Source organism: Protopterus annectens, chromosome 16.part0 (assembly GCF_019279795.1).
Source record: "Protopterus annectens isolate FY-2018-M chromosome 16.part0, PAN1.0, whole genome shotgun sequence".
Taxonomy (NCBI): domain Eukaryota; kingdom Metazoa; phylum Chordata; order Ceratodontiformes; family Protopteridae; genus Protopterus; species Protopterus annectens.
The window spans coordinates 294,466,571-294,488,138 of record NC_056750.1 but is presented as its reverse complement, the minus strand read 5'-3'; the positions used below and the strand labels follow the sequence as shown (position 1 = coordinate 294,488,138).

Below are 21,568 nucleotides of genomic sequence, written 5' to 3'. Positions count from 1 at the left end.
AAACTTCAAGATTTAGGCTCTTGGCCAGTTAGATGTTGTTAAAAAACAGATATTTACTCTGAAAGCCAGTCCACAATGTAAACAAATACACCGATGACAAGGGAGAGAGTAGGGCCACTGGTCCACAACTGGATGATTCCCTCCTTTATGCAGTGGGGCAATATGTTTTTTTTTTCCCCATAGTTTGAGTACATATGATTCTAATATGGACCACTTGATTAGTATTGATATGTGGAAGGTGATGGCATCTGCAGAATGTTTTAAATATTCAGCAGGAAGTTAGTCTGCTGCTAATATTGGAGGTTTTAGTTGTGATAGCAGTTTTTGCATTATTTTAGTTGGGAATGACTGAAGAGAAAATTATTTTGTACTGTTCTGAATAAACAGAAGGTAGATGTTGATATCAGTAAGGTAGATGTTGAGGGCACTACCAGCACTGAGAGGCATTTGCAATGTTCAGTGTTTTTTTTAAACATACCTTTAGTGAATTATCGCTTGTGACCTATGTAATTTTACATTTATATAAAAGTAACCAAACTGTATTAATAAATTAAAACTATACTTCACATATATTGCTATATATCATATCACCTAAGCAACATTACATAAATTATTCAATTTCTGCCCTTTTTTCTAAAACAAGAAACATCTTTATTAAACCATCAGTTGCAACATAAGCAACCTAACATTTATATAAATCTAAACAAACCACACCAACACAATCCTAGTTGCAAGCCATACTGACATACTCCCAGTTGCAAACATTGTACAACACTATATAACTCATTTAAGTCCTGCCTTCTTTTAAACTTCACTGCTCCCATGTATGTATTCTTCCCACATTTCCCATTTTTTCCTATGTAGTTTGCTCCTACCCTTTTCTAAAGATCTCAATTCCAGTTGACGTATCTGTGTTACTACAGTCATTACTTCTAATACAGCTGGTTTAGATTCTGATTTCCATTTTCTGGTAACTGCTCTTTTGGCAGCTACAATAAATAAACACAGCAAGGCCTTACCATGTCTAGGCAATTCCAATGCTGTATCACAGCTCAGAAAAATCATCTCCCTCATCACACCAATCTGTCCACCCAGCATCTCCAACAGTGCATCCGGCAGGGAATCCATAAAGTCCACCAATCCACCGCACTCCCAGAAAATATGTTCCTAAGTACCTCTTTCTTCCCCTTCACACCTCCAACATTTGCTGTCTACCTAAGTAAAAATTCTCTGGAGTCTACCTGGGTTATAAAAATATCTATGTAAACATTTCCAAGCAAAAATCCTAAATCTTCTAGATTTTGTTGCATATTTGGTAAACTGCTTATCCAATCTCTCTTCCCAGTCCTTTCTAACTTCTGACTAATTCTTACCGTTACCATGCAATATTTTATATGCTCTACTAATTATTGCTTTTTTAATGGCAGCTTCTGTTCTCGATTCTTACTAAAAACTCTACCAGTGCTGGTCTTTCATTTAGGACCTCGCCTATTTCCTTTTCTTTGTCTATACTCTGATATCAATCCTTGATAGGGAAGGCAATCTCTAACCTGCAGACCAAATAAGTTCTTGGCCTCTTCCCATTCTATTACCTTCCCCTCTCTAGTTATTTGCTCTCAATACCTTGGTTCCTTTGCCAGTTTTCTCCAATAAATTCTAGTCCCTGCTTGCCTATTGCCTATATCCCTCACTGCAGTAATCCCTAGTGGCAGAATCTCCATTCTCCATTCCTATGTTGGCTTACTTCTTAGAATACTTTCTGCTATTTTATGGATATAACATTCTGTATAATTACTGTTATTCTCCTTAAAGGCCTGCATCTAAAATCCCAGTCTCTCCTTCTTTCTTGAGCTTCCCCCTTGTTTCAACATCATCCCTTTCCACTTTGAATAATACTTTTCTGCTTGAGTTATGTATAGGAACCTTAACTGTTTAGCACTGCGTAATCCCAATCTACCCTTTTCTACTGGAAGAATCCGCTTATACCACTTGACTCTTGCCTTCTTCCCCTCTCAGATAAAGTCCTTCAACTCTTTATTAATTGCTATCCACAATTTCTCCTCTGGTTGATAAAAATATGCCTGACCTGTGTATAAGACTAAAGGGACTAAAAACATTTTGACTGCTTGTATCTTACTATCCATATAACAAAGATTCCATTTTCTCAGTTTTTGTATTATCTTTGGCTTAGTCTCTTCCCACATATCCTTTGCTGCCACACCAGAATAATTTTTAATCCATACTCCTAAATACTTCATTTTATCATGTACCCATAAATACAGATACTGGTGAACCAAATAGTGTGTGGATACATAATTTACTGCTATTGCCTTTGTTTCAGCTTCATTAATTTTGTATCCTGAAAAGATTTTAAACTGTCTCAAAATGTTCCAGAACACTGTAGTGTCTGTTTCTGGTTTTGTTAGGTATAAAATACTATCATCTGCAAATGGAGACAGCTTTTCTTGAGTACCATACCAATTACATCCTTGAATATCTGAGTCCCTTATTTTCTTTGCCAGTGGTCCTAAATATAAGAGGAAACCCCTGCCTGGTTCCTCTGCTCAAGCAGAAATTATCAGAGAGGAACCCACCCACTTTAATTTTCTCCTCAGATCACTCATATATCCTCCCAATTAACCTTTTATTTTTTCAGGAAATGCAAATGCTTCCATTGCCCTAATTAGTGCCAGCTTACTCTGTCAAATGCTTTCTCTGCATCAAGACCCACCAACAACAATGGTATCTTCTTACATTCTACTTCCTTCTGGATCATCAGTGTTTTGTTAATGTTGTCAAATATTTGCCTCCCCTCCACAAAACCACATTGATCCATATCTATCAATGTTGGCATTATGTTTGTCATTCTTTTATCCATTATACACATGAACACTTTATAATCATGGTTTAGTACTGAAATGGGCCTGTATGAAGCTGGGTCTGATGGATCTTTACCCTCTTTAGGTATTATTGCTACCACTGCTTTCTTCCAGGATGTTGGTACTTCTCCTCCTCTTAAAATACTGTTGCACAAAACCTTCCAGATCTTTATCAGTTTTTCCCTCCTAGCTTCCAAACTTTCAAAGGAATACCATCTTTTCCTGGGGACATCCCTGTACATTGGTTACACATTACAATTGTTATCTCATCTCCTCTTATCCTAACCATTAGTAATTGAGCCTCATCTACCCCTTACCTTGGCATATTCAATTCTTTCCTAAACATTTCCATTTGTATCTTTTCTTGATTTCCATATTTCCCTGCTTTATACAGACTTTCATAGAATTTCCAAACTATTTCTAATACCTCTACAGGATCTCTTATTACCTTTCTTGTTATTGGCTCCCTAAGCTTGGTGACAGCCCTTTTGCAAGGTTCAGTATTGACAGTCATCAACAATGGAGCTTAGATCAGTTCTTAACCTGGACACTGTCAAAAGGTTATCTAATGGTTCATTTATAAGATTCTTTAGTGCTGCAGATGTTACTTGGATGAAGTGGTAGCTGAATTATTCGTTGAGCAATGTCTTGGTTTGTATTATTTGGTAGGGAATTTGGCTTTATAGGTTTTCCACATACATGGCTGTCCAATAAACCTTTTGGGTTAGAAAGGTTATTATTTTGGAGTTGGGTGAAGGAAAGGTTTTTTGTCAGCTTGGATGAGTTTCTTGGAGAGATTTCTCAGCTGTCTATATGCCTGGCAGGAGGTTTCAGTTTTGACTTTATACCATTGTTTCCACACTTTATCTCTTTCTTATTTTACTTGTCTGATTTTTTTTGTAAGACAAGGAGTTGGACTACATCTGACACATTTAGTCTTAGTAGAGCCTGACTATTGAGAACTCACAGAAAGTAAATACTACATTTTCAACTGCTTCATCTAGAGGTAATGTTTTTAGGGTAGACCAGTTATGTTGCCTACAAGCAAAGGTAAAAGAAGTTAAACTGAAATTTGTGATGTCTTTAACTAGGTGAAATTATTAGTGAAATCTGTTAAAACAAGCCAGATGTAACCTTAAGTAGCAAGGTTGGAGCCTGTATCCCTGACTGTAACATTGTGTGCTTAGGTATACAGTAATATTAGAAATCATGACAATTGCTGCCTAATATGACAAATATGTCCAGTCTTTAGTCTCTCATGGCAACTGTACCAATCCCTTGTGAAGTTCCTCAAGCAAGGACATACTGGAAATGTATATATGACAACTAGCTAAGTGTCCTAATAGTGAAAGTGAAGGATGCATACACATGCTTCCTGAAGTGGTCCAGTGTCTAAGAAACTGCGTTAGGATGGAACTATAAAATTCCAGGGAATGGATTCTCTCTTAAGACCCACTGCCACAACAATGCTGTCAATAACCAGAAACATAACCAAAGCAACCCCAGTCCTTAGGAGGCTGGAGGATCCAGTCCAGCATCCTAAACATTGTATCTTCTACATCTTATTTCTTCCAACCCTGTATGACGATGACAATGCCTATCTTATCAGCTAGAAGAACAAGCCATGAAGAATATGAAAGCATTCCTTAGTATTTTGTAGCCCTTTTTTATTATAGATAGAAATGACTTGTCTATTATAATCTGTTGCCAAATGAGAAAGAACAGAGACAATCTCTGACAGGGAAGAATCTGGATGAGGAGAAGAAGGGAGCAGTCACAGGGAAGCAGGTTTATCAGGAAAAAGAAGATTTCTGTCTCCTACAATCATAAGCAGTTTTTTTTTCTGAAAATCTCTTTTTTGGAAGAATGTCTACACTTTTGTTGTTGTCTCAAATGCCAACGAGCAAAAGGCCCTTCTTTTGACGGGTAGTTTCTCTGGTACTAAACAACAGGGGAAAGAAAAAATCTGTCTCAAGTCCTGCATGACCTTGCCCTTGTCCTGTAACACTTTAAAGAGGTCTGCAGTGGCAGAACCAGATTCTGAGTATCCATGGGTAAATCTAATAGCTTAGCTTGGATATCCTCAGGAAGGGATTGAAACCTAAGTCAGGAATATCTTTGAATGACTGATCATGATACAGCCACCCTAGAAGAAGCATCAGCAGCATCACAGCTACACTTAATCGAACTTCTAGCTACCTAGGAAGCAGAACTAAGTAAGGAAAGAGCTGAGGACATTGCTGGAATCAGGCATATCAGCTAAGATGTCTCCTCTTTGGAAAGAAGGGAAAGCACATATCGAGTCCCATGTGTCTAATAACTGATGTATCTAAAAGCTAAACTAGCAAAAGTATACCTCTTTTCTCATACCTATCCGTGGAAATACTATCTTTATCAGTAGGCAAGAGCTAAAGAGAAGAAAGAAGTTTAGTGGGCTTGTCAGTCAAAAGAGAAATAACAGAGGAATCTGAGGAAGGATTCTTATAAAGACATTTCTGAGCTTCTGCTTTTTTAGGAACAGGAAGACGATACTCAGGAGCATGAGAAGCAGACTTAAAAGTATTCAACAGGGCTTCACGAAAAGGAGGAACTGCAAAAGGCCTAGGTGTATTCATCTGAAGTAAATCATAATATCTCTTCTGTATAGCAGACATCTGAGAGCTTTCCCAATTAAAATGTTGCATTATTTTAAGGACAGCATCCCCAAAGGAAAGTTCCATCAGAAGGTAGTCAGGGAAAAGAGAATCCTCCTTAACAAAACTCACGGCAAGAGGAGAACTGATCAGGGAGAATAAGCTAAAGATTCCTCACCAAAATCTAAATATTCTTCCTCTTCAGAAGAAGAATTCCTAGCCTTCTTACAGGAATGGAAGGAAGAAGAAGGAAGTCCTATAGAAGAAGGGACTGACAATCCATAAGGAGGTTTTAAAACTGTCCAGGCTTTAAAAAGCCCTTGAGTAAAGTCTTGCTATTCTTTCTGGGGTCCTTAGCAATTGGAGAAATATGCCCAGTTTTCTGCTTCTTTTTAATTGCTACATCTGAATGTACAAACAATGGAGGATCAGAGACCTGATGTACCCCTATTAAAGAACCTGGGACTTCCTCCTAAAGAATTTCAGGAATTCCGACCTGGTCCTTCTGAAATTATCAGCTTAGGTTCACCCTTCTCAATCTTGATTAACGTCGGCTCAGCCCCAGCGGACATGTGAGAAACCTGTCCTATGTCTGCTTCTGGTGGATTGCAATAGCAGGCAAAGGTGTCTGAACCAGACAGTCTTAGTGTTATCACTGGACGCAATCAAAGCATATGGTAGGGATTGGACAGCAAAAATCTCCAGTTTAAATTTCTTCAACTTCTTTAACCGGATATCCAAGCAGGAAGATTTTAAGGACACAATCCCTTGAGCAAAAAGCTAAAGGCATTGGTTTTCAAGTTAGAATGACAGAGAGGAGAGATGGCTGTGTAGGGTCTTAGGGACACAGGTCTGGCAGACTAAACACTCTCTATGACTGTGTTCCACACCTAAGCAAAAAGGCACTTAGCATGTCTGTCCTTACGGGGAATCTGCCTCCCACAACCACATTTCCCTTTTCTGGATAACATGTACTTAAAGTAAACAGTGCCGAAAAAAAAAGGAAGGGTCCCAAATGGAGTACTCAAGTGCCCAAAGGCTTGGAAGTCAGCACTTAGATGTATGATCAACAGACCAAAAATGAAACGTTGTGTTCGAACTGGTAGCAAAGTTCTGATTGTTAAGTCACTTATGTACCTTACTTTTTCGAGCATACATCTGACATATGATGCACAGAAAGGTCCAAGCTTTAGTATACTGCCTGGATGTGTGGGAATCCTGTGCAGGATATCCCAGTAGCAAGGAATACTGTATCCATGATTAAGGAAGGAAACCTGATGTGCTGAGAATAAGTCAATAGGGCTGAGCCCTAAATTAAACCCAGAATTGAATAAAAGCTGTCTCAGAGAATGGAATGGGAGACCTTGTTAAGACTTCTTCTGAGTATGGTTGCAAACTGTTGTGTTCCTTGCAAAGAAATGCAAACTCAACACAAAAATTAATGATCATCAGGGTAAATTAATCTATGTGTAGAGGAAGAAGTTTTCTGATTCATTATAACTGCTTGTTAATTAGTCTTAAAAATTCTGCATTCCAATTACATATACAAGCACTATATTACACCCCATTAGAAAGTGGGTGCATGTCTGTGGATTTCCTATTAGTGATCAGTGTCCACCTCCCTGAGTGGCCTCTCCCCAATCCTGTTTTCAGTTTTCCTGACCTTGTTTCCTATTACTGTTGTGACATTTTGAGACTGCAGTCATTGTGCTCACCTTTGCACAGTTGTGTGAACAAGGAGTTAGTATATTTAAGTAAGGAGGACTGAGGAATGCAGGAGGGCTTGTCTCTCCCCGCCCTGCACTGGAAAAGCTCACCAAGACTCTGACACAACTCGCTGTGAGGGAAAGGTTAATTTTCTTTTGATTTCTTCTATCTTGAATTACTTTGTTGCCTTCTTCTATTTTGCATACTGTGATTTGCTTTCTTTACATTGTTTTTACTTGTATTCTGCTTTGAATTGCCTATTAAAACTTGGAAAGAGGCCACAGCTGTGTCTGTTGAGTCACACATTAGAACAGGTCAATTAAGGAGTCACACAGAAGTCAGAACAGGACAGTTAAGATTAATTTTCTGTGAACTGAGGGGTGGAGCTAGGAACTAAACCTTCTATTTAAGGGGTGAAATAAAACATTTCAAAGCTTTACTGGAAAAGCTCACCAAAACCCTGACACAACTTGCTGTGATGGAAGAGTTAATTTGCTTTTGAGTTTTTGTATTTTGTATTACTTTATTGCCTTCTTCTATTTTGCATACTGAGATTTGTTTTTAAACTGTGTTGTAGTTGTATTCTGCTTTGAATTCCATATTAAAACTTGGAAAGAGACCACAGCTGTGTCTCTTGTGAGTCACACATTAGAAAAGGTCAATTAAGGAGTCACATAGAAGTCAGAATATGTCAGCCAAGGTTAATTATCTGTGAAATGAGGGGTAGAGGCAAGAACCAAGGGGTGAAATAAAACATTTCAAAGCTTTACTGGAAAAGCTCAACAAGACTCTGACACAACTTGTTGTGAAGGAAAGGTTAGCTTGCTTTTAATTTATTGTATTTTGTATTACTTTATTGCCTTCTTCTCTTTTGTATGCTGTGACCTGTTTTCTCTGCACTGTGTTTTACTTGTATTCTGCTTTGAATTGCACAGTAAAACTTGGAAAGAGACCACAGCTGTGTCTTTTGTGAGTCGCACAGAAATTTTTCCTACTTTCCCTCACTGTTGTTGTTGCTGTGTTCTTAAACACAACTGTCTTTCTAGTTGTCTGCCCCTTATCTTAACTTGACCACTTATCTCCTGCCCTCTCATACCTCTCAACCTCTTAGAGCAAGAAATCTGTACAAAGTCATAAATAATGGGGGAACAAGGGCCCAGAAATAGGGACACTTTTTAAATACTGCTCTTACAAACCTAGCAAGTTGATAGAATAACAGGTTTTGTATTAACATGGATTTTCTGAAGGGTATTAAGACTGAAACTCATATGTCTGCCATTATTTTCCAACTTCAACTATGAATTATTTGCCAGAAAACTGCAATTTTATGAGAAACAGCCCAAAAATATGAGGGAAAATCTGCACATACTGCATAAATCTGTACAATTGAGAGGTATCCCTTCCCCCTTTCACTGACTGTTGTGAGTAACCATAATATTATCATTTTGTCAAATCACTCCAACTATTTAAATTTATTGTATTCCATAGAGCCAGAAGACAAAATTGCCCCCCCCCCCTTTCAGTCTATCTTGCTCTTTTAAAATTAGTGGCTTTACATTTAGACAGCAGAAACTTTAGTTAACCTCCTTTTCATATCTAACTGCTTAGTGCACACTGCAGTGATTATATATATATTAACCCACGTTTTCATGTTACCTTTAAACATCTATTATAAGACCACCAGTTATTGGAGAGCCCACATTCTGCACCTCAGTAGTCATCTTGGGGCACTTAAATGTAACTTTCCTAAACACACACACAATTCAAAGCAGACATATAGAACCACTCATGCTGAGGCACTTAAATGTAACCTTCCTAAACCACAAAGACCTCCTAGATGAAGTACACAATAACAAATACCTTCAACAGCCCCAAATGCAGTCTTTCAAAACAACACCCACATCAACACATAGAGCCACATCTCATGGAGCCTCTACCTCTAAGCCCATAAGGCAAGCCACCACACAATACAACATTCTGGTCATTGGAGACTCCATTGTGAGACACATTGATGTCCCTCTTACCAGGCTGAGTAAGGAGAAAGTCATGGTCAGTTGCTCATCAGAGCTAGGATCCACCACATTACGTATGCACTAAGGTCACTGGACCACAAGTACCAGTAGTCCATGTGGGAGTAAATGACCTGATACGTACCTCCCTAGATTATATGAAGAGATACATCATAGAGCTCTCAGAACATGTGCCTCTGATAAGAGCCTAACACTGAGCAGCATTTTACCTTCTCCAAGGATAATGCCTAAATACAAACAAACGATGATTGTCTTTAATTGGCTTTGTTTCTGGTGTCATTCTAAGGGAGTGCAATATTTGTCAGCTTGGAAGGAAATGGTCAACAGACCATGCTGCTTTGCCAGGGATGGTGTGTACCACTCCCCTCTAGGCTTTCGAATATTAGCTAAAACATCGTCTTCCCCCATAGTGCCTTTTTAGGCAATGCCAAATTGAAAGTACTTCCGACATTGCAAATCAAAACCAAGAAAATCTAAAGGTATTACTGCTCAATGCCAGGAGTCTAAACAAAAAAAACTCCACTCTCTAGAAGCTCTCTTCACCTTAGAGAATGCTGAGGTCTGTATGGTCATTGAGGCATGGTTTAAAGCCATGGAGAGCACACCAACAGTGCAAGATTATAATGCCTTCCATACATCTAGACCAGCTACTACACAGACAGGGACTAAAGGTGAAGGTGTCTCTATTTACATAAAAAATAAATATACAACAAGGCTGGTTAAACAGAACAATGCACTTGAGCTGCTCCATGTTCAAATCACCATAGGCAAAATCCAGTATCACTTCCTTGCCAGCTATAGGTCCCCCTCTATGACCCAGGAAACCCATACCACATTCATGGGTGACTTTAATTACCCCACTATTAACTGGGAATCCTATACGGCACTAAACATACAGCACAGAGATTCCTGTATTTCGTAAACACAAACAACCTGAACTAGAGTCATTACACCAACAAGAGGTGAAGCTATACTGGATCTGGTCCTCATTAATATGGGAGAGTGCTGAACACACCCCTACTGTAATATCTTCCCTGGTAAGGTTAGACCACAAAATGGTCTCCTTTTAAGTAAAAATAAAACCTAGACCCCCTGCTAAACCTGGAATATTTAGTAACTACTCTAAGGCTAACCTCCTGTTATTAAGTGATAACCTGGCAAAATGTCAAGCCCCCATAAACCCTGAGACCACTGCTGCCAATGCAGAACTGTTCACAAAAACCCTATACAAGCATGTTAATAGCTGCACAGAGGCAGCTGTACTCACCAGGAAGAAGTGCAGAACTAATTCAAAAAACAAGCCACACTGATGGAATCACAAAATCAATAGGCTGTATAACAGAAGGAAGAAAATCACGGCAAAAAGTAGGAGGTGCAGCACCCAGCAGGTTAGAAATACTCTCATCAAACTGAATGAACATCTCAGAGGACAAATAACATCTACCAAAGCCAAATTTGAGATGAATTTGGCCTCCCAGGCCAAGGACATCCACAAGGCATTCTTTAGCTATGTCCGCAGACTCAGAGGCAATACACAATTGTGTGCAGAGCTCATTGTAAATGGAGCAATCTACATTGAAACAGAAGGCATAGCAAATCTACTGGCTGATAAATTCAGCTCTAACTTTACTCCTCTCTCCCCCTCAATCTTCCCTCAGGAAATACCATCAAATATAACTCTCCACTGCTATCACTAGGGAACAGGTCCTTAATGCTCTCTCTAAGGTCAATAACACTGTATCAATGGGCCCAGACAATATCCCAGGATGCCTTCTAAATAGCATGAAACATGACCTATCAGGGCTTCTGGAATTGCTATTTAACTATAGCCTTCAAACAGTCTTCGTGCTGCATGAATGGAGAACAGCAACTATCAACCCTCTGTACAAAAAAGGTGGGCCATCTACAGACACTAGAAACTACAGACCCATAAGTCTCACTAGTCTTATATGTAAAGGCATGGAAAGAATTATCACGGAAATGATCAATAGCGATATAGTAAACCTCAGACACTGGACAAAACCCAGTCTGGTTTCTTCAAGGGCAGATCATGCTTACTCAACCTGGCTGACTTCTTTGAGAAGGTCACCAAAACAATGAATGAGGGTAAAATGGTCACACTGCCTACCTTGACCTGGCTAAGGCATCTGACCCAATACCCCACTTGGGCATTGTTGACAAACTCATGAGGTTAGGTAAAAACTCATATGTCACCCAGTGGACAGCCAACTGGCTCACAGGACCCAAGAAGTTAGAATTGGGAAGTCCCCCTCTACAAAGAGGCCAGTCACAAGTGAAGTCCCTCAGGGATCAGTCCTTGGACCACTTCGTTTTGGCATTTACTTCTCTGAAGTCACGCCCAATGTCAGTGGTCTCTGGCTGACTAAATTTGCAGATGATTGTAAATTAGGAGCTGTCATTGAATCCCACACTGACACAAATGTTCTCCAGCAGGGGCTGACACAAACAACTGGTGTCAGAGCCATGGACTAAAACTAAATGCCAAGAATTGAAAAACAGTATCCTTCGGGAAGCCATCCACCCCTACTAACTATCATATTAGCAACACACCCCTTAGAGTTGACCCAGTAGTCAGGGACTTAGGGACAGACATAGTAATCTAGCCTTTGACCATCACGTATCTACAGCAATGAGGAAATCCTTCTGTGCTGCGCAACTTAAAACAAAGGTATGGCATCTAAGTCCAAGGAAGTCTTTGGTCATTGTATTCAGCATTTATCAGACATATCATTGAGTATAATGCCCCCTTTGGTACATACCTAACCCAGTATATCCAACAGTTGGAACTTGCACAGAGGTTTCTCATTAAAAGAATACAGGGCTTAAGTAAAATGTCCTATGCAGACCACCTCAAGGCTCTATCCCTGTATTCTGTCTGCTACGGGCTTTTGAGGGGAGACCTATGCTTGACATACAGGGCATCGTCAGACCCCAATCTGATGGACTTCCTGCATATCCACAAAACAAAGCACCAGAATTACCCATTCTAAAGACTTAAACCTTACCTGTGATATAAACATGATCTGCTGGAGAGACAGGTATGTATCTCAGAGATTGATCCATCTCTGCAACAGGCTCCCTATCCATGTGAAGCACGTTTCCTTCCTAACCTAATTCAAGTGCAACCTGGACAATTGGATGAGGAACAGGAAATTCATCCCTGGTTTGGCACCTATGTCTTTGGACACAGGCAACCTGTAAATGGTTCATTTCCCAGGCGCTAGCTTGTAAATGTTTCATCTCCCAATCCCCTGCTTACACTTATCAAGGCTATCAGAGCCTGTCAGAGATTTGGGATGCATGGCTAGGCTTAAAAAGGCCCTTGTGGTCGTTAGTCTAGTAAACACCTATGAACCTATGGAAAAAAAAAACAAACATTGTGATACTCTTGTGCAGTATGGTGGTTAAGGTACTTGTGTCATTGAATGGTTGTGATTACTAATAACAATTCAGCCACTTAGGAGCTGAACATTCAGAGAAAATTAATGTGTGCGTATGTTGTCCCCTGTGACTACTAAAAGTCACTTAGCAAGGCCCAAGCTGAAAATCAGAGTGCTGTCTCCTAGTCTAGTTTTAATTAGACTGAGGAAACAAGAAATTTGAATGTAACAGTATAACACCTGCAAATAATTAACATAACAATAATTTGCAATTTTATAGTGTTTGTAATGGGATATTCAGTGGTTTATAAAAGGTACGTGTGAGTTGTTTCCCATCACAGTAAGTGTGTGTATGTGTGTGTGTGTGTGTGTGTGTGTGTGTGTGTGTGTGTGTGTGTGTGTGTGTGTGTCTGTACAATACACAGATGCTAATATATTTTTTAAGTGCAATACTAAAATATTCAGAAACTAGAAAGCTCTCAAAAATGTTATGCACCCAATTAAAATTAAATAAAGGATGAACCACTGAACCTACCCTTGGTCCTATTAGTCCTGTTTCTCCAACAATGCCTGGAGGTCCCACATAGCCCTGTAAAAGAAAAAAAAAACATGTTTAGTACACTTTGGACTGGCTCAAACTTCTACTTTAAAAAGTAGTTTCATGAATGTCAGCTGCCTTTAAAAACAGAAAGGGATGAAATGGACAAATGACTACAGATAACTTTCTGGATAATTTGGAATTAAGAGATCAATCACATTTCTTCATGACTTTTAATTCGCTGGGTTAATCAAACTTATATATACCGTGATTTTAGCAGCTGCTACTTACCTTAAAAAGAGTGAATGTAGACACTCAACATGCAGATTCTAGAGCACAATGAGGACTGTGCAAGTGAGGTATAAGCTGTGGTTGAGTATGAAATCTCCTGTTACTTAAATGCATCTGTTGTTACTATACTGCAAGATACAACTTGGTGATTTCAACAACAAAGAACAGTGTAGTTTCTCAGATTTTAGTACTCATGAATATTTGTAATGGTTACACTGTGGCATAGATAGATCATTTGTTATAAGCCCATGTCTGCTCATACTTTTAATTACTTTTGCTCAGTGGTAGTGGGATGAAAGATTTATTAATATGCAAACATTTTCAAAGAAAAATCAGGTTTCTATTCTTTCTCATGACCCTCTGCATTTACTGTGAGATAATGGTACTTAGAAATTAGGATCAGATAATAGTATAAATTCTGATGTACCTTACTGTTAGGTTCATATTTCTCTCCTCAGCAAGCGACTTATGAAATAAACACAATACTGTTCACATAAAGCTAGGTCTGTCTGTCTAACCTGCTAAAATATTTTGGAACAGTTTTAAAGACAGCCGACTCCTTCAGTGAGCAGTCAGGCAATCCCTTTAGGGACAATGAGGTTGCTTCCTGGAGTAAGACTCCCAGAATTCCCATTTTTTTTCCAGAATTCCTTTGCCTCTGGCATGGCACTTGTTGAAGGGCCCCCCTCTGCCATGATTTTCCTGTCTGAAAAGAAGTCAAAGGGAAAGCGCTATGAAATTCTAAACCGGAGGGCTTTGGCACACTTCTAGGTCCTAGAAAAGGACCTTTGATGGGTTTTAAACTACACTCCTAAGGCAAACAGCATTCTCCCTTCCTGTACATATTTTCAAAGTTTCTCTTTAACTTTAGGTAAAAAAAGGACCTATCATAGCACAGCATAGCTGATCCATCAAAATCATTATGTAGCAACTGCATGGAGAGGTTAGAGATGGTCAACACAGTAGCCAATCATGACTTGATTTGCTTATGAGTATCTGATGTAGCAGGGTTTCTTAAGGAAGTTAGCATCTGCTCTGCTAAATCTGTTTGGAAACTAGTCAAGTGTATAAGGTAGTTTAGTCCTCTGAGAGCAAAGATGCCCAAATCATAAACCCACTTCCCTATGCAGCCCATCATCCTGGAATTCTTGCTAGGAGGATTAACCACTGAATTCTCATCAGAAAGTTTTAGTTTGGTGGTTGCCAGCATAATAATGCAGTCCACCAGATGGCCTTTGCTCCAAGTGAGGTCTGTCCTTAGCTGGTCACAATATTTTGGCAGGCTTTCTGGATATACTTTCAGCTACATCTGGTTCCTGTCATGCTTCCCACTAGGAGGTCCATCATGTAATCAGAGAGAGGTAGAGAGGAATATATGAATGCCTCAGAGAGAACCTCCACTGTCTTATTAACCCTAAGATCTCACCAAACTTTCTCCTTCACTGGGGCTGTTATTAGCTGTTAGGGAGTCCAAAGGGAATACACGTGTCTTCTCTTGCCCACATGCGTTTGGAGTGGCTCCAGAGAAGAATTATCTGAAGCTCCTTAAGAGTCATGGAATCCCTGATGGAGGGAAGGTTTGAGACATCCACATTTGCTCTGTCCTTGGGATTGATGATGAGGGCTGTCCTCCTTACTATTTCCTTTGTCTTGTGAAAAAGGCAAAATGCTTTTCAGTATTAGTTTACTTAAAATTCATGTAAAGAGAAGGACTTGAAGGCCTTAAAAATATCACAGGAAGCATTTAATTGCTCCATCTCCAGGCATACCACACATAATTCATGGGTATCCTGGGGCAGGATCATGTGGCCACAAGGGGGTACACTTCTTGAAGCCTGTTGTCTTGTCCATCTTATGTCTAACACAGTAAAATAAGAAACAGAAAAAAGAAGCTATGTACTCACCATAATGTTCCATCTGTGTTGCCCATTTTCATTCTTCCTCAACATATGGGTTCAAATCCGATCCGACTCATCTGCTGTTTCACAGCTCATGGATACTACAAGCTTTTGACTCATACCTTACCTACAATGCAGCAGTCCCCTCATTCCCCAGATCTTGTTTGCAGCTTCTTATTGTATGATGGAATAAATTTATAGCTTTAAGATAGAAAGTCACTATCTGGAGCGCAAATAGAAGGAACTTTGTTCCTCTAATGTTCTCCCATTTTTCCAGAGAAAAAATGCTAGGGGGCTGAAAGGAGGAGAGTTGAGGAAGAATGAAAATGGACAACACAGATGAACCATTATGGTGAGTACATAACTTCTTTATCTGATGTTGTCAGTTTTTATTCAGTCCTCAACATATGAGACAGAGTCCCCAGTTACCTGAATCCTTGGTGGACTCTAAGAAAGCATATTCCTGAATATTGTGGAGCCAAAGGCTGCTTGTCCCCCTCAAGACCAGATCCAATTTGTAATGGGCAATAACAGTACAAGGATTTGCCCAAGTCGCAGCCACACAAATAATATTCATGGAAGTCCCGGATAAAAATGCTGATAAAGTTGCCATGGACCTGGATGAATGGGCTCAAAGGTTTTGGCAAAGCCAGACCAAACTTTTTAGAAACAAAAGAGATGCAATCTGTCACCCAATTTGATAAAATTACTTTCAAAACTGCCTGACCCAATCTAGTTTCTAAAAGGATACAAATTGTTGATCTGACTTTCTAAACTTTTCCGAAGTGTGAAGATAAAAACAATTGCCTGTGAACAGCTAATAAGTGCAAAATGTAGTCACCTTTCTTTGAAAATTTTGGAAAGGATACGGGAAGGTTGACAGTTTGATTAATGTGAGTTCCTGACACCACCTTAGGAAGGAGGGAAGGTCTGGTACTTAAGGACACTCTGTCTTTATGAAAAACTAAACAGGGAGCCTAGAAGATAAAGCTTGAAGTTCGGAAACTCTTCTTGCCAATGTTATGGCTATGAGAAATATAACTTTTCAAGTCAGATATCACAATTCACATTTTGCAGATGGTTCAAATGGACTCCAGGTTAGGGCTTATAACATTAAATTCAGATCCAAAGGTGGAGTAAGATTCTTGAAAGGTGGCTTTGAGTATGAAGGCTCCTTTTATAAAGGCCTTACAAAGATGTGAAGAAGCCTAAGTAAAATTATCAACTCCAGTATGAAAAGTGGAAATGGCAGCCAATTGAACCTTGACTGTAGAGGGTCTATCCTCTTCATTAAAGATAGAAGCCAGGAATTTAAGCATCATATATACTGGTGCTGAAAAAGGGCTCATGTCTTGTTGTTATGCCCAAAGGACAAACCTTTTTTATTTGCTCTTGTAATTCTTCCTAGTGGAAGGTTTGTAGGAAGCTAAAAGAATGTGGCACATTGGAGAAGAGATCTTTGGTTGTCTGGCAAACAACAGAATTGGAGAAACCATGCAGTCAGCTTTAGGCCCAAGATGGCTGGGTGTGTCATGTCTATTGGGTGAGACAGCAGGCCTGGAGTTAGATCCAGACTCCAAGGTGGGTAAATTAGATGAGGCAAAGGAAGGGAAACCAAATCTGTCAAGGCCAATAACGGGCAATGTGGATGACTTTGCTCTTCAATCGAGAAGCTTTCTGTAGGAATTTGGGGATTAAAGGGGTTGGGAGTTAAGCATAGAGGAGACTTGGGGGCCAACCATGAAGGACAGCATCTCTCTATGACTCCCCCAGTGGAGGGATTAGGGCAAAGAAACTGCTGCATTTCCTGTTCAGGGAAGATGCAAATAGATCACAGCATGGCTGGCCCCATTGGAGGAATATAATTTCTGCCACTTCTGTGTTGAGAGACCACTCGTGAGGTAATAAGATGGACCTTCTCAACTTGTCTGCTGTCATGTTGGATTTCCTTGGTATATGCTTTGCTATCAGAAATTGATTTGAAAAGATCATCCATTGCCACACTTTCATAGCTTCTCAACACAATGGGTAAGATCTGGTTCCTCCTTGCTTGTTGATGTACCAAACTACAGACATATTGCCCATTTGAATTTCAACAGTTCGGGAAGGGAGAGAGTTTTGGAATGCTTGCAATGTTAGGTGTACTGCTCTCATTTCCAATATACTGATATGCAAGTTGGCCTCTTCGGGGGAACCACTTGCCTTGAACAGTCTTCCCCAAGAAATGCCATCACTGCACCTGATCTGGGAAGCGTCCGTGGTCACTATGGCCTTGGGCTGAGGAAAGATGAATGGACGACCTTGTAAAATTTGATCTGAGTGAATCCACCAACAAAGGTACTTTTTGCTGACCTGGGTTATGTTGATTTTGGTGGACATAAGTTGGTGTAAAATGGACCATTTGGTTGCTAACATCCACTGAAGGATTCTTATATGGCATCTTGCTAGTGGAAGTAGTACAGTTGCTGCAGGCATTGATCCCAGGGTCTTTAATACCTTTCAAGCTGGCAATACTGATTGCCTGAGTATTCTTCTGACTTGAATACAAGTGGGAGAGGCACTCTCATTAATGTTGTGTTGGAAATGGCCTCTATGAATTCTAATGTTTGAGATGGCTGATGCTGAGATTTGGTGTGGCTGATTGTAACGCCTATGTTGGACCAAATCTAGAGCACATAGTTTTGAGCTGCTTTCAGCAGATGCTTGGTCCAGGTGGTTAGAAGCCAGTTGTCTAGATACAGAAACAATCAGAATCCTTGTAGTCTTAAGTGAGATGCTACTACTGCCATGCATTTGGTGAACACCCTGGGGGCTGTGGTGAGACCAAAGGTAAATGCTCTGAATTTATAATAACTTAACTAGCTCCCAGCTGGAAGCATAGATATCTCCTGGATCTCTATTGATTTTTATGTGATAGTATGCATCCTGGAAATCTACTGAGCAAATCATGTCATCCTTGTGCATGAAAGGCAATATGAACTGAACCATGACTATCCAGCACTTGGTATGCTGAAATGATTTGTTCAGATTGCTGAGATCCAAAATTGGTCTCCAGTCCCCTGTTTTCTTTGTCACTAAAAAGAATCTTGGGTAAATTCCAGATCTCTTCTGGTCTGGGTTGACCTCTTGTATGACCCTTTTTCTAAAAGCTTTTGAATTTCCAAAGCTGCTGTTTTTCTCTGATTGGGTGGAATGTCGGGAATTTTGTTCTGTAATGATGGAGGCAGGCAAAATGGAATTATATAGCCTTTGAAAATAATCCTCTGCACCTAAGTATATTTTATGTCTAGCCAGGTTCTCTGGTGCAGAGATAAGCAACCCCTGACTGCCTCTAGAGCTGGGCAATTCAGGAGTGCTGACAGTGTCTTGCAGAGAAGGAATCTCTGGACTCCTGGTTTTGTGGGCCTCCTCTGCCACATGGGTGGCATCTTTCATTTGAGTTCCCCCCTCTTTCCTTGGAGGAACTCTCTCCACGTGGATCATGGAATGGACCCTGGGATTTCCTGAACCACATCTTTCAACCAACTCTTTAATTCCTGAAAAAGGTTCTTTGAGGGGTCAAAAAACATACTCCCACAGCATTCAGGGTTTTACCATCTTTCTCGCACCTAGAGTGTGTCTCTTTCACTTTAAGGCTGAATCACAAACTTCTGTCAAAGGGAGCATTGACGAAGGATAACTTGAAGGGCTCTGCAAAGTCACAGAGACACATCCAGGCATGCTCTTGATGGAAATGCCTGAACCCACCACTCATGAGGCTTCTTCAGTTGCATGTGATATAAGCCTTATTAGATGAGTTTGAAATAGACTGAAGGGTTGCTAACTGTGAAGCAATAGAAGACTCTGCCTCAGCAGTACTAGTCCCTGAGAGGGATTTTGAGAGCTCCTTGATCAAATTCCCCTGTAATCTGGTAAAGTGTGCCAAGTAATTCAGGGACCTGAGAACAAAGGTCGCTGATGCATACACACACTTCCTAAACCTGTCCAGTGCTCTAGACTCCCTGTTAGGCGGATGAACAGAAGAACTCTGTTCCTTTCTGTGACTTCTTTCTTGGTCATTGGTACCATGACCACAGAATCCACTAGTACTCCTTTGTTCCAAAATTCCCTTCCCTTAGATGGTGCTAGGATCCTATCTGGTCTCTTGGGGATCAGCTCTACAGAATCTAGTTCCTACCACGCCCACCGAGAAATCAAATCAATGAGCTCATCATCAGGTGCAGTCATCCAGGAAGCAGATGGGCCAGTACCAAATGCCAGCAAGAATACGAGTTACTCATGAAACGGGTTGTCGGTAGACCATCCACCCCTCTGTTTCCAGATCTCTAAAATGTCTCCAAATGAGACATTATCAGGTGGTGATCCTGGGGACCCTTCCCCTTCATCAAAATCAGTATCTTCTGTGACTGACTCCTGAGGGGAGTTCAAGTGCCTTCTCTTGCACTTCCTCTTCCTACGGACTTCTTCAGTGGGACTTTCCAGAGAAGTATTGGAAGAGATAATTATGCCCTGTGGGGTCACCTGGAGACATTGGGCTGGCTACCCCTGTGGAGTAGAATGCTGAGGCTCACAACACAAAGACATATGAGAACCAGAGGGAAGATCTGGGGGGGGGGGGCACCTGATCTCTGGAAGAACACTCTCTCTACCACCTTGAAGGCAGAATGCCCCAGAGAGAAGGAAACCGTCAGCTCAGTGAATGCACGCTTCTGGACCAATGGCTCCCTCCGACCCAAAGACACCACACCCGAGTCAGGAGTCAGAACCTAGCTGTTGAATGCCGAGGCTCTGAGGGGCAGAGATGGCTCAGACAACTTTGGAGTTGATTCTAACCACTCGGATCTGACAATGAAGTTTCGGGTCTGACAGCCATCTGGCTCTGAAATGCTCAGAGCTGGCATGCACAAAGAAGACACCGGATCTGAAGATAGAGGCATCATCAGATCCGAAACAGATGCCTCCACCAGTCTCGGATCCCAGGGCTCCAAAACCAAAGATCGGATCAGAGAAGGAGCCAGAATTGGTGTGGTTGTACAAGCAGTGGTCTCAGGACTTGTTGGGATAGGAACCAGGAGAACCCTCATTTGAATTTGTGTCAAAAGAAACTTCCTCATCATTCTATTCAAATCTGGTTCAGTGAGACTTCTGGAGGAATGGGAAGAGGCAATGGACGGAGATCTGTGTCTTTCTAGGAAGGACACTGGGAGCCGAGAGGAAATTGGTTTCAGGGAAGATGCATACCTTGTTCTTGGTAAATGACTAGACTCTGAATGGGTCAGATCCAAAGACATGGATCTGGTGTCTGAAGTCATCGGATCTGAAGGTTTTTGTGTCGGATCCAAGGTTTTCTGAGGTTTCTTCTGAGGTTCCAAGGTTGGAGTCGAAGAAGATTGAGAAGAGCTAGGATGCTCCAAAGGCCTCTTTTTTGCGTCCTTCTTTTCATGTTTAGAGGTTTGGCCTACAGTCAGTGACTTCTCAAAAGCCAAAGGAAGAAGGCCTTTGAGAATTAATTAGTTTTTTCTGTCAACAAGAGCTCTTGGGTTAAAAGCTTTACAAATGGAGCATGAAGCTTACAAATGCTCTGGTCCCAAGCAATACACACAGAGATTATGGGAATCAGACAACAGGATGTTATGCCTGCATTTGCTTCCTTTTTTAAAACCTGAAGGTTTATCTGCTATGATAATACCAAAGTACAGTGATAACCACAGTACAACACCAGAAAGACAAAACTAACCAGAATATACTACAAGAACCACTACTACTAATTTTTCATTTTTTTTAATGGGACTAGGGGAAAAAGACAATACAGGTACCAACAATGGTATTTAGAAAATACCAACTAGCTGTAAGACAGGAAAAATTACCAACTATGGTAATTAAAAATTACTCGTATAAAGAAAGAAACACCAAACTAGAAATACCGACAAGCGGTAAGAAGAAAAGTAGAAGAATTACCAGTGATGGCAATTAAGAACCACAGTGGTAAGCACAATGGAATAAATAGGTAAAATGGAGGATAACAAATAAAAGCTGGAAAGCTATAAGTCAGAAAAAAACAACTTGAACAACTTATCATTTTTTCACAAAACACACCTGAGAGCTGTAGAGACCACTTGTGGTTCATAATCGTGGCAAATGAGATCTAGGGAATGAGTGGGACTGCAGCATTGTAGGTAAGGGAGAAGCCC

The 21,568-nt window shown here is 40.5% G+C and overlaps 1 protein-coding gene across 1 annotated transcript in view; it reads right to left on the bottom strand.

The window, feature by feature from the left end:
• The window catches only part of LOC122790588 (collagen alpha-1(XXVII) chain-like), a 1,538,899-nt gene that overhangs the window by 1,146,137 nt on the left and 371,194 nt on the right, over positions 1-21,568 (bottom strand). Inside the window, exon 14 of the mRNA XM_044058114.1 lies at positions 13,186-13,239. Within this exon, the coding sequence (XP_043914049.1) occupies positions 13,186-13,239 (54 nt within the window). The remainder of the gene's footprint in view (positions 1-13,185; positions 13,240-21,568) is intronic.